Source organism: Diabrotica virgifera, chromosome 6, assembly GCF_917563875.1.
Source record: "Diabrotica virgifera virgifera chromosome 6, PGI_DIABVI_V3a".
NCBI lineage: Eukaryota > Metazoa > Arthropoda > Insecta > Coleoptera > Chrysomelidae > Diabrotica > Diabrotica virgifera.
The window spans coordinates 140,462,408-140,480,609 of NC_065448.1; the positions used below are offsets into that span (position 1 = coordinate 140,462,408).

The 18,202-nt window shown below is 30.5% G+C and overlaps 1 protein-coding gene across 1 annotated transcript in view; it reads right to left on the reverse strand.

The window, feature by feature from the left end:
• LOC114325323 (nicotinamidase) overlaps positions 1-18,202 on the reverse strand; it is a 100,599-nt gene that overhangs the window by 34,994 nt on the left and 47,403 nt on the right. The window contains exon 3 of the mRNA XM_028273366.2: positions 2,843-3,214. Coding sequence (XP_028129167.2) covers positions 2,843-3,214 — 372 coding nt within the window. The remainder of the gene's footprint in view (positions 1-2,842; positions 3,215-18,202) is intronic.

An 18,202-nucleotide genomic window follows, 5' to 3' on the forward strand; every position in this document is an offset into this window, starting at 1 on the left:
TATACCTAGGAGTTGCCCTAACCACAACATCACTTTTTAAAACAATGGCGGACACAACATTGAAAAGAGCAAAACACGCAATTGGTAATGTAATAGGTTTAATGGCTAAAACCAAAATGAATTCTTGGACATCTCGTGTGCAACTTTTCGATTCGTTAGTTCAAAGCCTTGCTATGGACTATGTCTATTTGGGGAATAAATTCTTGTCATGGCGCAACTTAAATCATCTAATCGCTATGTGTTAAAATTTATCTATAAAGTCACGTATCCATAACGTCGGTGCTACTTGTAACTGCTCCACATAGTGGATACGTTGGTGCTCCCAGCCATGACAGTCTTTGACTTTTCACAAATCTTATAATATCATACTCTTCATTCAATTCACCAATCTTGTCGTTTCTAATGATTCTCCATGTGCCGCCTTCCTTTTGCACCGGCCCATATACTTTTCCAGTATCTTTCTCTCAAATGTCCTGAGTTGGGCTTCATCTTATTTCGTCATTACTCATTACCCAGGGTCTAATGAATGTTCTGTAGATAGTCATTTTGGTTCTTTTATCTAATAACTTTGATGTCATCAAACTTTTATTAGCGTAGTATGTACGATTCCCACTGGAAATACATGCATTAATTTTGCTATTTACGGAATTCTTGTGATTGATTTCTGTGTCCTGATATCTAAAGGCATCCACACGTTCAATAGTGTAGTTATCTATTGCGATATTATTTTCATTGTCAGTTGTTCTTTTGATGGTCATGTACTTAGTTTTGACGGAACCCATAGTGGTGTCAAACTTATACTCTAGTAAAGTGGCTGCTTAATGAGATAATAGATTTTAACAAACAACATTCAAAGATCAGTTGTAAGATGGGATTACCTTTATACAAATAACAATTATGAGGAAAGATAAAGTAAAATACAGGTTTTCATGTAATACGAAAATTTTTACTACTACAACAGTACTAATAGACCAATGCGCATCTGTAAAAATACTAGTACATTTGGACGTTGAGAGGTGACTCAGGTGACTTTTTTGCAGAAATTGCTTGAAAATATCTCAAATAATAATATTTGAGTTATCCTCCCTCTCAAAAAGGTCCGAAACATTGTTTAAACAATCAAAATGTCAAAAAATGAAGAAAAAATTCGATTTTTTTCTTCGTTTTTTGATTATAACTTTAAAAGTATTCATTTACGGGAAAAGTTGTACTGATATAAAAGTTGCGTAACTAAATTTCCTATAATATAGAATTGGTTAAAAATTTAAAAAATGGTCACCCTTGTTGCAAAATAGCAATAATTGCGAAAAAACCATACAAAAACAAGAATTCGCATTTTACGTTTTTCAACCATTTATGCTACATTTAGGACCTTCATATTTTAATTATTGGTGCTACGCGCAGGACAGCGGATAGTTTGCTCTGATTGGGCATTCCAATGACCCATTTTAATTTTTATTACATTTCGATATAAATAAATAAATTTGTTTATTGCAAAATAAAAACACATACTCTATTCTTTGAAATAACACTTTTTTTAGCAAAAACTTTCTATGTTCATATATTTTAACTTAGAGAATAAAAGTTTATTATTTTTAAACATATGCAATTGTTTATGTTACAGGACTGAAAATAAAGCAGATAGCAACTTGAATTTTTTTTGCGTATAGAAGTGTACTGTACGTGTCATTTGCAATTTGCAAAACTAAAATCGATTAACTACCACGGTGTCAGGAATTTTTATACATAAACATTAATTATTGGTGCTACGCGCAGGACAGCGGATAGTTTGCTCTGATTGGGCATTCCAATGACCCATTTTAATTTTTATTACATTTCGATATAAATAAATAAATTTGTTTATTGCAAAATAAAAACACATACTCTATTCTTTGAAATAACACTTTTTTTAGCAAAAACTTTCTATGTTCATATATTTTAACTTAGAGAATAAAAGTTTATTATTTTTAAACATATGCAATTGTTTAAACAATATTTCACAAACAATAATAAGATTAGTTTGATTTTTGTGGAATTAAAATATTAAAATACAACTAAATATAGAGTAAGAAAATAATATATTAGATAAAGATTGGAAGAAATTTTGGTGAAAATCAACTTGTGTGAATCGAACACCGCTGTCCTACGCGTAGCACCAAAAATTAATGTTTATTTAAAAAATTTCCTGACACCGTGGTAATTAATCGATTTTAATTTTGCAAATTGCAAATGAAAGGTACAGTACACTTCTATAAGCAAACAAAAATCAACTTGCTATCTGCATAATTTTCAGTCCTGCAACATTTTAAAAAAATGATTTTTTTTGCGAAAGCTGGATTGCAAAATTTATTTTGCAAAATCTATTAAACCAATCTTAATGAAATTTACAGTGTTGTTTTACTATATCATAAAGTTTTTCTGGGTAAAATATGAAGGTCCTAAGTGTAGCGTAAATGGTTGAAAAACCGTTTTTTTCACAATTATTGCTATTTTGCAACAAGGGTGACTATTTTTTAAATTTTTAACCAATTCTATATTGTAGGAAATTTAATTACGCCACTTTTATGTCAGTACAACTTTTCTCAGAAATGAATAGTTTTAAAATTATAATCAAAAAACCAATAAAAAAATCGAATTTTTCCTTCATATTTTGACATTTTGATTATTTAAACAATGTTCCGGACCATGTTGAGTGGGAGGATAACTCACATATTATTATTTGAGTTATTTTTAAGCAATTTCTGCAAAAAAATTTTAGTCACCTCTCAACGTCCATCTCAAAACAGATGCGCCCTGGACTATAAATGTTTTAAAGTATTTAGTTTCAAAAGATCTTACTTACCTTCAGGTCTTTATGTAGCTCACTCCCCCAAGTATTCTGCACACAATGTCTTGGCCATAGTCTTTGGGTCATTGGAGGATCACCCTCAAATATCACCGTATCATACATTTGCACTTTCTCGGGATCGGTAATAGGACTACTTTCGTGTAATTTCCTCAAATTTATATTGTCGATGAAAGACACATGATCACTAGGATGCCAGTCGTACGAATAAAATATGGCATCAAATTCTATGGTATCCAGAAGATTGTTAATTGGTGGAATAATTTCTTCGGGGTTCTGCTTAGCTGGACAGTTCCGGATGTCCAAAGTGCCGCAGATAAAATCATTTTGGACGTCAATTACTAGGATTGCTGAGATGGGTCGCACAATCTAAAGAAAACATATATTTTTTTAATTGTTGATAGAAGTGTCACTTAATATACAGTGTTAGTCAAAAGCCTCATCCCCCATTCGTATCTTTTGACTGGTTATACAAGGGTTATACTTATAATAGTGAAGGGTTATACTTTGGAGGGAGAAAATAAGCTGACGTAAGCTTCTCAAATAGTTTTAACAGGTGACGTAATAGTGACCGATGATGTTAGAGAGCCACATTGACCGATAATTTTAAATGGGACCTAACGGCAAGTGATATCTGGTTTGAAAAGTAAGTACCTATTGAAAATTTCGTTTTAGGGAATTTTTGCAGTTACTCGAGCGCGTCAGATTATCGCACGGGGAGAATTCTTGTATTCTGTAAATGTACCTGTACCATATATTGGCTCTTAATACAGGGAAGTTCGTTAAGGGGGATCAGAAAAAAATCTATCCTTAGAAAAACTCGATATCGTCAGATTAAGATAAGGTAAGTTAAGTAGGTACATGCAAAACAGTTTATATTTCAAAAATCTGACGATTTGAGCGGGGCGTAAGAAAATGGGTGAGTCACAAAATTTCACAAAAAGAAAGCGAATATTTCGCAAAATGAGCATCAGATCGAAAAACTAAAAAAAAAAAACGTTTTCAATATTTTTCAAAAATCTATCGAATAATACCAAACACGACACCCCCGGAGAGGGGTGGGGGTAAATTTAAAATTTTAAATACGAACCCCGCTATATTTCGCGAAATGAACATCAGATCGAAAAACTGAAAAATATACGTATTCGAGGTACTAAAAGGTAGGGATGGCGGTTTTTACAAAACACCGGTTTTCGATTATACCGTTTTTTTTTTGCTTACGGTTTAACCTGGCGGTTATAACCGGCCAAAAAAAACTGTTTTTGGAAAAACCGGTTTTCGGTTTTTGTAATCCAATAGGTTAGAAAGTTACATTTACAATACATTTTAGTTTGCGATACTCCATTCGACTCGATATCAATATGATCAAAATTAGTATTTACTATCGAAAGAACATGTATTACTTTTAACACGTTTGTATATTTGTAGAATATGTACATTTTAATTTATTTAATGCTTCCTGTATGAGTGTATCGTTTTGAAAACGTAGCGAAATTCTTGGAGATTCGTATTCGTAATCAGTAATTCGATATTCATAGTCAGAGCATTATTTTTGGTAATCAGAAAAAGTCATTCGCCCACTTTCAATGTCAAGAGTTAAGTGTGAAAAATAGATGATGTTTGCGTCTAATTCAACCAGATCACTTCTTATGTAAATATTATGATTACAAATAACTTTTCAAGGAAATATTATAATAAAACTTAATAATTGTTTCTGGCTGATGTGAGATTACACTTTCAGTTTGCTTCTGTATTTTATAAAATAAAATAAAATTTCAATTATGGTTTTGTTTGGAATAATTACTTGAGAATAATAATTATGATTGGGATCCAAAATAATACCTAACCTAATCCTAATCACCGTAAAAACCTAATAACCGGCTTTTACTTGAAAAAGAAAAATCGGTTATAACCGGGACAAAAAAACAACCGGTATAACCGGTTATTGCGAAGTAAAAAAACCGGTTTTAGGTTTAAACCGGTAGGTTTTTCCCATCCCTACTAAAAGGTACGTAATAAGTACCTTTTATTCGAGGCAATTTTTCGAATTATGGATAGATGGCGCTATAATTGGAAAAAACGATTCTTAGAAATGGAAAATTAAATTAAAAAATGGAAATCCCCCAGTTATGGAAAGCTTAACTTAACCTTTTTTTTTTGTTGTACGACCTACTCCTTACTGTCCTTACGACACAATAGGTCCCCATAACGCCCGAGTAACTGCAAATTTAGCATACTTTCCTCCCCTACTATAAAGACTTAAACGTCAGCCTATGGTTATTTATCATAAAAGTTGACGTTGACGTAAAAATAACTATAGAATTTTAAAACACGTTCGTGACCTCTGTGTGAAATATGGTAACTACTATTTTTGTAATTTGAAAAGGCAAACTTAAGGTTCTTTTATCATAAAGCCATTCCCGTATCTATATTTGAACTTTGTATTTCCAGAAACATGACACTTTCAACTGCTAATTAATTATGGTAATTATGGTGTTTATAAAAAATTATAGAAATATTTTTAAAAATATACAGGGATCTACGACTGAAGGTGTCGATTTCCGTTTCAACTTCCGGTAACGTTGGGTGAAAACCTAAAATTTAAGAAATCCAATAAAATAATTCCTTGGTATATTTTTAATATTTTAAAGTATCTAGTTTCTCAGTACTAATAACAGAACTACTACAGTGATTAAATTTAATTGTTTTCTGTTTTCATTTTATGATCGTCATTAACGCAGTAGAGATACAAATAATTTTCATGTTCAACCATCAATTTATCTAGTATAATTAAAACCGGCTTAAAGTAATACTTTTCGGGCAAAACCGCATTTTAATTAAATTAATTGTTTATCAGTTTTTTGGCAAACTACAAACTACCGACCATGCAGACAAACTATCTGGTAATCTGCAGCACTTTTTAAGTGGTATTTATTATTATTATTATCCAGATTTAGCCATACGGCTTTTACTCCATCTAAGGGGAAAATTCACTCATCCTAGATACCTAGGGTATCAAAAGGATTGAGCTCTGGTGGGACTCTTTCCGTGTTATCGAGCCCTAGGTGACTTGGTACGTCGGAGTATCTCCCAAAAAAATGTGTACGCGTCTGGACGTTCAAAGTAGCACAGCTTTCTGCATGGTCTTATATACTGTTATGATCTGCTTTCTATTACTTTTATTTTAATTGAGTATTTATTTAATTAATTATTAAATTGACGCAAATCATACATAAACAATTAATAAAAAATCTCAGGGTGCCTTTTTGTCTTAAAAATTAACTAAAATTATCTTAGATTATACTTATCCTTTCTCGTGGCTTCAGTATCTCTTAGTTGATCCTTATCGGGATAAAATAGGAAAAGGAAATAAATAGAAAAATCATAAATAAGCACATTAGTGCAGTCACTGAAGGTGGATATGAGCTATTACCTCCGATTTCGTTGAACCTCCATCGATTTGCATGAAAATTGGTGAGTGGTTAGAGGATATCTCAAGGAACAAAGGTGACATGGTGCCAACCTGCGCTGTTACCCTGGAGGTGGATGCCACCCCTCCTCGTGGGTGAAAATTACTTTAATAGAAGTAACCCCACAATTCGATAGAGGGACAAATTATAAGCAAAATTTGTTATATAAAGTTATTAAAATAAATCAAAACTCTTTGAGTTATTAAAGATCAAAAATTTTAATTTTTCGTGAGAAAAATGCATGTTTTTAACCGATTTTTCATAAATAACTCAAAAACTATAAGTTTTTACAAAAAAGTTATTATTATCAAAATTGAGGCAAATAAAAAATTAAATAAACTCCTTACTAGAAAAACCTTTCAATGTTAACTAACAGTGAGTTATAGGTAATTTAATATATATTTCTTTCGTCGAGTACCCAAATCTAAGTATTCAAGCTTAAATACCGGGAAAATGAAGCATTTTATAACATAAACTTATTAAACATTTGTCAAAGTTCTTAGAAATATCTATCAAATAAGCCCTCGAACAAGTTGATAGCATTAAAATTTATGCACCAAAAATTTTTCAAAATTTATCTTTTAAAAATTTTTCCAAAAAATGTTATTGTTTTTTTGTAAATAACTTCGTCAATTTTTAAGATATCAGGTTCACCTAAAAACTAATTAAAAGTTGGTTCCAAGAGCTATTAAAAAACTTCAAATTTAGTCTTTTAGACCTCTTACTTTTTTTTTAAATAAAAGGTTAAATGGCCCCGGTTACATGGTTCTCGCAGCAAATATGAAATTTTAAACGTTTCTACCTCGGTTATTTTTTACTCAATGGAAACAGTAAAATGGATAAAGTATTTGGAGCAGAAAAAACTAAAATTTAGTTATATGTCATTTTTTACGTATCTTGAGTATTTTTGAAGTTACTATCAGCAGAAAATTAAAAGTACGATAATTTAAAAAATTCTGAGTTTTTTAAATTGTACCTTTTTTTCAAAAATATGCATTCTAAACCGGTCAAAATTGTTGAAATCATTAACTATGTTAACCTAAAGAACTTCTTGTGAGGATTACTACAAATTTTAATTTTTGTGGAAATGGCGTATGTTTTATTTTTCACTTTTTCCTAAAAAAATCGAAAGGGTTCTCTTATTTTCATCATAACTTGCTTAATTTTGACGCTATTAACTTATACTGGAGCTCACTTGATAGGTATTCCGAAGTACTTTGACAAGTGATTAACAAGTGTATTCCATAAAATGCATCGTTTTCCAGTTATGTAAGCTCGAATACTTAGATTTGAGTACTCGTCAAAAAAAATATACCATTCAATTAATTGAAATAACATTAGTTTAGTTCTTTAAGTGCGGAGTGTATTAAATTTTTTATTATCTTTAATTTTGGTAATAATAACTTTTTTACAAAAGCTTATAGTTTTTGAGTAATACGTGAAAAACAGCTTTAAAACATGCATTTTTTTAAAGAACAAATAAAATTTTTGATATTTAGTAACTCAAAAAGTATTGATTTATGTTAATAATTTATATAACAAAGTTTGCTTAGAAGTTGCCACTCTATCGATTTCTGGTATTATTTTTAATAAAAAAAATTTCGCCCCCGAGAAGGGGTGGCATCCACCCCAGGGTAAAAGCGCAAGTTGGCATTATGTCACCTTTGTTACTTGAAGTATTTTCTAACTACTCACCAATTTTCATGAAAATCGATGAAGGTTTAACGAAATCGGAGGTGAAAACCTTCAGTGACTCCACTACATACAAATACCTTTATTATCAAAAGCAATGCTCTGAAAATCTATCAATTAAATCCTGTGGGCATAATTGTCCAAATGAAACTTTTACCATATAATTAATCTAATTTAAACAAATATTTATCGCTTTGTTCCTGATACCATTTATAAAATAAGCTAAACAAACAAATTTAGTTATTTGCAAAACTACTTATACTTCCTATTAAATTATTGAAATGTTGGAACCCTAATTCATATGCTTTTACGCAAATATTTTAACTTCTGATTATAAAAAACATCTATCACATAAGTTATTGACTGACCTTTTTGATTCACACACAATGATGTCTCCTCTTGGCCCAAACAGCTCTTCCTTGTTGATTATGTTAGGCTACCAATCAAAGCCCTCTCCGTTCTCAGCATCAATCCAGCAGCATACCAGCAACTATTTCTCCAAAACACAAGCCAGGCCGCTTTTGACCAGTACTCGTTCAATAAACTCCAAAACTCTCTCCTCTCTTTCTCTCAATAATAATCTCCTGAGACCCAAGTATCTTTTTAACTTGGTGTCACAAATAATTTTAATAACGATAAATCTTGTAACTTACTCTCTTGGACTTTACAGAATCAAAGAGGTATTTCTTCTCGATTTGATTTGTCTCTCGTTCCACTTTTCAGCTACTCTCCACTAACAAACAAAACCACTAGTACTTGCTTCTGAACTATCCGCGAAAACTTTCGACTGCCTTTCTCGGATGCCGACTACACAATAATCTTTCTTTTCCAAACTGTCAGAACATTCAAAACCTCCCTTTCCCCATTCCAAATTGCCAAGCCGATCAGAAACATTTCTCTTTTTTATTCGAAAAAACCAGGCATTCTTTCAAACAATACTTCTACTCATCCTAATCACTTTCCGGAAATTATACAAATACTCTTGTGCTTAAAACAAACAGACTTAAAATTCCAAATCTCTCTACCTTTATTTTTCTAAAAACTAATAATTACAGCTACCTGTGGATCTTACCTTTCCCGTAACAAACAATCTTTTTAAATTATATTCCGAAATAAATTGTCACTTCACTTCATTGTATTTACAAATGTCTTTAAGTCTTCAGGGAAAAACTCATTAAGGAGAAACCCACTGCGTAAAAGCTACCTTCTACTAAATAGTTACAAATCAATATACAGGGTATATCAAATTTATGTGCCCGCGTTATAATTAAAATTAAAATTTTTACTCTATCTTTGATTGATAAAGTGATACATAATAATACATTACATATTATATGTTAATATGTTCATTAAGACCCAGTTGTTTTATGTTCTCTAAGATGCTCTTCGAAATGATTCCAGTAGTAGAGAGAATAATCGGTATTATCTGGGTACTTTGCATTCTCCATTGTCTTCGTATTTGAATTTCCAGATCTCTGTACTTAACAATCTTTTCAGTAAATTTAGTAAATTTAAGTAGTATGTACTTAATAATTAATTAATTAATTAATTTAAGTACTTAATAATCTTTTCAGTAAATTATTATTGTTAGGTATCGCTACATGAATTAGTGTTGTTTGTCTTGTTAATTTATTAACTAGTATGAGATCTGGTCTATTATCTGCCACTGTTTTGTCTGTGAGTACAGTGCGGTCCCAGTATAGCTTGTAGTTGTTATTCTCAAGCATACTCTCCGGAATATGTTGATAGTATGGAAGAAGTCCGTTGTCCGTTTGGAGAAGTCCGTTGTCCAGTTTGATAGCTATCTCTTGATGAAGTATCTTTCCTACTGAGTCATGCCGTTCCTTGTATTCAGTTGCAGCAAATGCTTGGCAGCCTCCGGTAAGATGTTAATTGGTTTCTCGGGCTTGACATTCATAACGGCATTTGTTGTTTTGGACCTAAGGGTATTTGACGATATATTTCAGGTAATTTTTGGTTGGTATAACCTGATCCTAAGTGGTCAGTAATGAAACTTCTGTTTTTTCTTTTTCTGTTTCTTTCCTGATGTCAACCATAGTTCGACGCTGTATTGTCGACATAGTCTTGGGAGACCTCATTGGGATGCCGCCCGTGCAGATGCTTACCCATCCAGGTGCGCATATTTTCGACCTTAGTAAGTTAGTTTATGTGCATTTCTGGTTCTCTCAGTTTGATCTGTGCTGTGTCTACTGCGCAAATAGCGCGATGTAGAGTAGATGTCTCAGCCTGCATCTGACAATAAGTTCGTAAATTAGCAATATGTTTATCCATACTGCATTGCTGCATACTATTGCTCACCTGTATCCATAAGTTCTCTTCCTCCTAAATACCGCGATAATGTCGTTATTTCTACTGCACTTCGAGGATTGCGTTTTTTTGCCTTTGTGAGGTGTGTTCGTAGTCTTCTCTGAAGATTTTCTATATCCGTTTCTTTCCACATTAAATAAATTTATTATTGTAATTTATTATTTTTTAATATTATTTATTATTTTTTACCATTATTATTTATTATATTTAAAAATGTACAGGGCCTCATGACTAAGGGTGACTGCTAAGTCGGTTGGTTCTTAGCCTCCGTCAGTTAATTCGGTTGACAGTCTGACAGTTAAAAAGTTAACTTCAATCTTTGCTATATCTCTTTTGATATTTGCCACAACGGTAGACGAAACGCCAGGAAAAAATATTTCTGGACCACGCTTAGTTACAGTGTTTCATTACAGTTATTGAGTGTATTTTTAAACGCTTTTCTTTAGTTCAATAGTTTGCGTCAAATCCTTAGACGTTAATTTCACTGCCTTTTCTCCAATGCAAATAAATGAAAATTTGCAGACATATGTATTCGCGGGAAAAATACACGAATAGTCAATAATTTTTTTATGTTTATTAATTGTTTAAATAAGAAAATATGATTTTAATGGAAAATGCTTAAATTCTCTTGTTTTTACAATCTAAAATCTTAAAACTTTTACGGATTGTAGCCAATAATATGAACTACATAAAATTTCACTTTTTACGTTAATTGTTTACGTTATACTTCATAAATAAACAATAAAGTTTCAAATTTTGAATGCTCATATATTTGTTTATATAAAAATCGACGCTTATTCGTGTCAAATTTCAATACGATACGAAATAAAACTTCAACCAAAACTCAAATTAAAAAAATTCGTGTTTTAATCGTAGTCTTAGAAAAACCACCGGTAGAGACGTTTTGTGCTACAATTAACATTAGAATTCGTTTTGGCGTATTAATTAAACGCTTTTCTTTAGCTCAATCGTTTGGGTCAAATCTTTAGACGTTAATTTGACTGCCTTTTCTTCAATGCAAATGACTGAAAATTTGCAGACATATGCATTCGTGGGAACAATACACGAATAGTCAATAAAAAAAATTTTATGTTTATTAATAATTGTTTAATAAATAAAAAAACGATTTTAACGCAAAATGTTTAAATTCTCTTGTTTTTTACAACAAAGAAACTTTAAACTTTTACAGGTTGTAGCTAATTATATGAACTATACATAATTTAACTTTTTACGTTAATTTTTTTTACGATATGCTTCATAAATAAACAATAAAGTTTCAAATTTTTTGCTGATTCCGACTACTTTTCATGTTAGTACATCATAATATTATGTTTTATACATATTTTAATAAACATGACGATATATTTTAATGTTTGAAAAGTGTAAGACTAAAAAGTAAAAAATAAAAAAATATGAAAATAAAATTTTGTAAGAAACGCTTTTCTTTAGTTACTAGCAACTAAAATTAGAAATATTATAAAAAAAAATCAACCAAAAAGCAAAAAATAAAAAAAATTGCAAAAATCTAACAGATTCGTTAAAGAAAAGCGTGGGGCGAAAACTGTTTATTCGATGAAGACGCGCCACGCTTTTCTTTGACATATGTGTTAGATTTGTTATTTTTTTTTATTTTTGCTTTTTAGTTGATTTTTTTAAAATATTTCTAAATTTTAGTCGCTCGTAACTAAAGAAAAGCGTTTCTTAGAAAAATTTTTTTTTTCATATTTTTTTATTATATTTTGTATTTAATTTATTTTAACGTAGTTTCTTAGAAATACTAACTACCAACGAATAAATTTAAATCGTCTTCTGTTTTCATTTTATGATCATCATTAACGCAGTGTAGATAAAAATAATTTTCATGTCCAACAATCAATTTATCTCGTGTAATTAAAACTGACTCAAAGTAATACTTTTCCGGTAAACACCGCATTTCAATTAAATTAATTGATTAACAGTTTTTTGGCAAACTAACCACCATGCAGGCAAACTATCTGTTAATCTGTACCACTTTTTTAAGTGGTATTTAGGTCGTTAGCTTTCCCGCGATAATATTGATTGTAGCCGCTATGTGAGAAGGTTCATACAATTTATAATGAACTCCAATTCACCCCTAATCGCAGTTCTATTAACCGGGGTAATTACGTTTTATATGTCGAAGGTTAAAGCTGATATCAGCCGTGCATGAAATTTGATTGAATAGGGTTTAAGTTGAGGGAAACGTGTTGTATACTTTGTCATTAACTTAGGAAAGATTGATTGTATTACGTACTACAGCATTAAACTGCTCTGAGTACATGTATGTAGAGGTTTCGTTATTTGGGAAGGCACTAATTTGCATATTATGGTGCATCTAAAAGTGGTCTAAGAACCATCTTTAACGTTGGTGATTGGTTACTGACATTGAAACTTTGCTCCTGGGTATTGAAATTATTTAATGCTAAGGCGTGGCTTAGGAAGAAACTTCAAATTTTGACTTCTATACAAGTGCAATGATATGCAAATTAGTGCCTTCGCAAATGACGGTATCTCTACCTCTATATAGTAATCACTTTAAATAAAATACGGTCTTTATTTTTTTACAAAATATTAAAAATTTATGATATTTAGGTCCGGTTTGCATAATGCTCCTATACTACAGCACCAGAGTGCTGAAATCGATTAGCCTTTGATGTATGTACACTATTACGCTACAAACTCTCATTGATTTAGGCACCTACTAAATTATAAGACATCTATTAAATTATGGTGCCTAAGTTTTTATTGCCATTAATATTATTGTAAGTATTGTATATTTTAATTTATTGTATTCAAATAGAAATGTCCAAACTGCAATAAACCTAGCATACTTAAGACTGTGTTTTGACCCTAACCCGAGAAACAAATAAAACAAAAATTAAAAAGAAAAACGCCAATGAATAAAAACAAATTAATATTTCTTATTTTTATTTATTTATAAGTACAGATATAATAACTCGCATACAGTGCGTCCATAAAGTAACGCATAAATTCATTATTAACTAAATAAACAATATTGTTAGAAATTACCCAAACAGGTCGATTTTTGATTTTCATTTGTGATTTTTTGTCATGTATATCATGCTAGTGACGTCATCCGTCTGGACGTGATGACGTAATCGATGATGTTTTCAATAAGAATAGGGGTCGTGTGATAGCTCATTTAAAAGGCAATTCAATTCTCTATTTAGTAATATAAACATTAATATAATTATTTATACAGGATGTCCAAAAACAACTTTTTAATTAAATTGATTGACACAAAAAGAAGACTTTGCGTAGTTTACTTAATTCAAAATGCATTTTACTGCTGTCAGAAAACAGAAATAAAATGTTTATTTCAAATATAAACATTGCTTCTTGCTTAAATTCCATGTTTAAGCTGCCACCCACCTGCCTCTTGACAGTTTGAACATTTAACTTAAGCGAAAGGCAATGTTTATTTGCCAAATAAAAATTTTATTTCTGTTTAATGACAGCAGTAAAATGTATTTTAAATTAAATAAATTACGCAAATTCGTCTTTTTGTCAATTAATATAATATAAAAAAAATTGGACACCCTGTATAATTAATTATGTTAATGCTTATCTTATTGCATAGATAATTGAATTGCCTTTCAAATGAGCTAGCACACGACCCCTATTCTCCTTTAACAAATCATCGATTACGTCATCACGTCCAGACGGATGACGTCACTAGTATGATATATATGCCAAATATCATAAATTAAAATCAAAAGTAGTCGACCTGTTTCGGTAATTTCTAAGAATGTTGTTTATTTAGCTAATAATGAATTTATGCGATACTTTATGGACGCACTGTATACGAATAATTATATCTGTACCTATAAATAAATAAAAATAATAAATATTTATTTCTTTTTTATTCAATGGCGTTTTTTATAATTGTTGTTTTATTTGTTTCTCGGGTTAGGGCCAAAAAACACATTCTTAAATACGCTAGGTTTATTGCAGTTTAGACATTTCTATAAAAAAATAATAAAAGTAAAGCAACAAAATGTACTTATGTATCTATAAAAATAATATTGTAGTACTTATGTTATGAAATAAGAAATTTATGACTATGAATCTGCAATCAATCACAAACAAGTCTGGCTAATTGGCTCTGCCAAAGACATTTTTCAGAAAAGAAAAGACATTTCAATTCCTGTTTTTCAAGCAATAAATTGAAATATAAATATACAATACTTACAATAATATTAATTGCAATAAAAACTTAGGCACCATAATTTAATAGTAATGTCTTATAATTTAATAGGTGCCTAAATCAATGAGGGTTTGTAGCGTAATAGTGTATATCAAATTTTAACCGATTTCAGCACTCTGGTGCCATAGTATAGGAGCATCTGTAAATTTGCGTCCGGTTTCACCAACAGCAAATAAATCAATGAATATTTATTCGCAGAATAAAATTTATTAGACGTTTATATTTTTATTTTGTTTCAATATAATTTTGATAATAATTTAAAGGTAAACTGACTTATTTACTTTCTTATAGATATTTACAGCGAGATTAACTTACCAATTTATTCGAAAAATAAATATTTATTTGATAAATAAAATAATTCATATTTGACGTTAGTAAAATAGAGAAATGTCAGTTTATTGGTCGAATAACTTTACTCGTAGAATAAACTACTATTTGTCGTTGGTGAAACCGGCCATCATCTGTATTTACTATCGTACCATATTTTATTCTTAGATATAGGCCCCCGTTTCTCTATTGTCTCGTTCACTATTGTTTTCTATAGTCTATTTCACTTGTCTCTATTTTATGTACTCTGCATTTTGTTTGAAGATCATCTGCACATTCTATCTATCATGGTAACACGGTAAATGTTGACATTTATAGCGTTTACATTATATCTTTTTTAGTTATTATATTTTCTAATTTTTAACAACGTATGTATGTTCTACAACTGAATCTTCATCCAAAAACCTCAATAATAAACTGAAAATCAACAAAATATTTCACCGGAAGTGCAAAACTTTTATGACCTGAAGTTAACCAAGACACGGTTTAGACGTTGTTTTACAGACTGATCACGAAGCCGTTGTCAAAATAAATGTATTTATCGTTATTTATGAATAAGTTTAAAGTTTTTACTAATTCTCTCAAACACAGAAGTGAGTATTTTACTTCCGTGACAATTGACTGACTTCCATATTTTGACAATTTTTGCCGTAATAACTTTAGGTGCTGAGGAATCCGTCATCAGTTTTCTCTACCTATACGCTGTGAGCCCGTACGTAGAGGGGATATTTATAAATTCGTGAGCGCCAGTAGTGACAAGTCTGTAAACGTTTACCGGAAATTTGACATAAATGTCAAAGTGATTAATTTTAAATTAAAATTAAAAACATTAATTATAAAAAATATTAGTTGATCAAAGCTGTGGTTTATATTTTTACCTTAAATATACTTACGTTTTAAATACTGAATTTGCGTTTTTTAATGTTCTGTAATATGTAATTAAAAATTAATCTTGGCGCCATCTACATGATAATTGTGAAAGTATCCGAAGTAAGAAATTAATATTTCATCAATAGAACGTCAAAATGATTAGCAAAATCTTTAAAAAAACTATTACAATTTAATTACTTTTTAGCGTTGTAAATATTAAGCGATAACAATAAATTTAAAAATTACCGGTGAAAGTTGAATTAGTAACCACTAGGAACGACACCAGCGAAGCTCAGAGCGTATTACAGTTTTTTTCAATTTAAGACTGGACAGACAGACGGACAGAAAAACATTATCTATAGGACTGAAATTTTATCTTCGTATTATTAATTACTGTCCGTCCGTAAACACAACTCCTCTCATGTGTCTAAAGAGAGCTTATAATTCAACGATGGTATTAAAGGTGAGCAATTTTACCTCGGACTTGCGGTTCAAGAGTACAATCGGAAGTACTGTTTTAAAGTCCCAGTAATAGTACCAATAATATATTATTCGACGTGCCTTAGCAAGGCGAAAACAAACATATACTTCCGGTCTTTATATCAATTCCACCTAAAAAGTTGTAATCAGAAGTGGTACATTGTACATAGTTGCAGAAACAGTGCATGTATTTATCAATTGACGCCATTGAAAATGGAGTTCGTATTTAGTTGCGATTTTGATGTAATTTCCGGTTAAAAAGTAATAACCGGAAGTTTGGCAAAAATTACTCAAAATTAGTTAAATCGTATATTAATCGATGTAAAGTTACACGAAGCGTTCAAATATCGACTTCCAGTTCTACTTCTGGTCACGTTGAATGAAAACCTAGCAATTACGAAGTCCAATTAACTGGTTTTGATTTAAAACCTTTAGAAATATTTCTGCTTATTAAGTACATAGCTATACAATATTGATTTTATAAGCTATAGTCTAGGCGCCAAATAGAGGTCACCGTGTCCTTTTCAATTCTGATGGACAAACTCAACGGTTTCTTATGGATTTTTGGCTGCTGATTAGGAATTTCGAGGGTGGATTTCGATCCGAGTGGTCAAAAAATTGTTATAAACAATTTAATGGTTTATAAGGCTCTTGCTCATAAACTAAAAGAGATAAAAAAATGTTTCAAATAAAATTTGTTCCTTAATAAAAAACGAAGAAAAAACGTTTACTAAACTTAAATCCAACAATTATAACTCAAGATATTGTAAAATTAGTGCACAATACAAATTGCAAATTGCAAAATAAGTATTTTTCGAAGCTTTATCGATCGTAACTCGGCTTCTACGAATTCAAATGAACCTTAGAATACCTCATTTTAAAGCTTAATTAATAGGCTTCCAAAAAAAGTTGGTTAAATTACTTTATCTTTATTTGTTTTTAAGTTATACCCGTTTGAAATTATAATTTTCTTAAAAAAATTATACATTAAAATGTTTGTAAGGGTTTCAAGCAAATTTGATCTTTAACATTTATACTTTAATTAACAATCATGATAGAAGAACTCAAAAAGAACAATTTGAGCTTAGAAAATGTTCGTAAGTTTTTTTTGGCCAAGATATCGATATTTTGGCTACGAATTTCGTCACTTACTTGACTGTGAGCCGATCTTGCGCCTCATAGCGCGCCATTAAAATATCGATATCTTGGCCAAAAATACACTTACGAACATTTTCGTAAGCTCAAATTGTTTCTTTTAAGTTCTTATAGCATTATTGTCAATTAAAGTATTATTGGTTATAGCTCAAATTTGTTTGAAACCCTTATAAACAAATTAATGTATATTTTTTAAGAAAATTATAACTTCAAACGGGTACAACTTTAAAACAAATAAAGATAGAGTAATTTAACAAACTTTGTTTGGAAGCCTATTAATTAAGCTTTAAAATGGGATCTTCTAAGGCTCATTTTCATTTGTAGAAGCCGAGTTACGATCGATAAAGCTAAACGAATTTCATCACTTACTTGACTGTGAGCCGATCTTGCGCCTCATAGAGCACCATTAAAATATCGATATCTTGGCCAAAAATACACTTACGAACATTTTCATAAGCTCAAATTGTTCCTGTTGAGTTCTTCTATCATTATTGTTAATTAAAGTATAATTGTTTATAGCTCAAATTTGTTTGAAACCCTTATAAACAAATTAATGTACAATTTTTTTAAGAAAATTATAACTTCAACGCGTATAACTTTAAAAGAAAAAATAAAGTAATTCGATAAACTTTGTTTGAAAGCCTATTAATTAGGCTTTAAAATGAGATCTTCTAATGCTCATTTGAATTCGTAGAAGCCGAGTTACGATCGATAAAGGTTCGAAAAATACTTATTTTGCAATTTGCAATTTGTATTGTGCACTAATTTTACAATATCTTGAGTTATAAT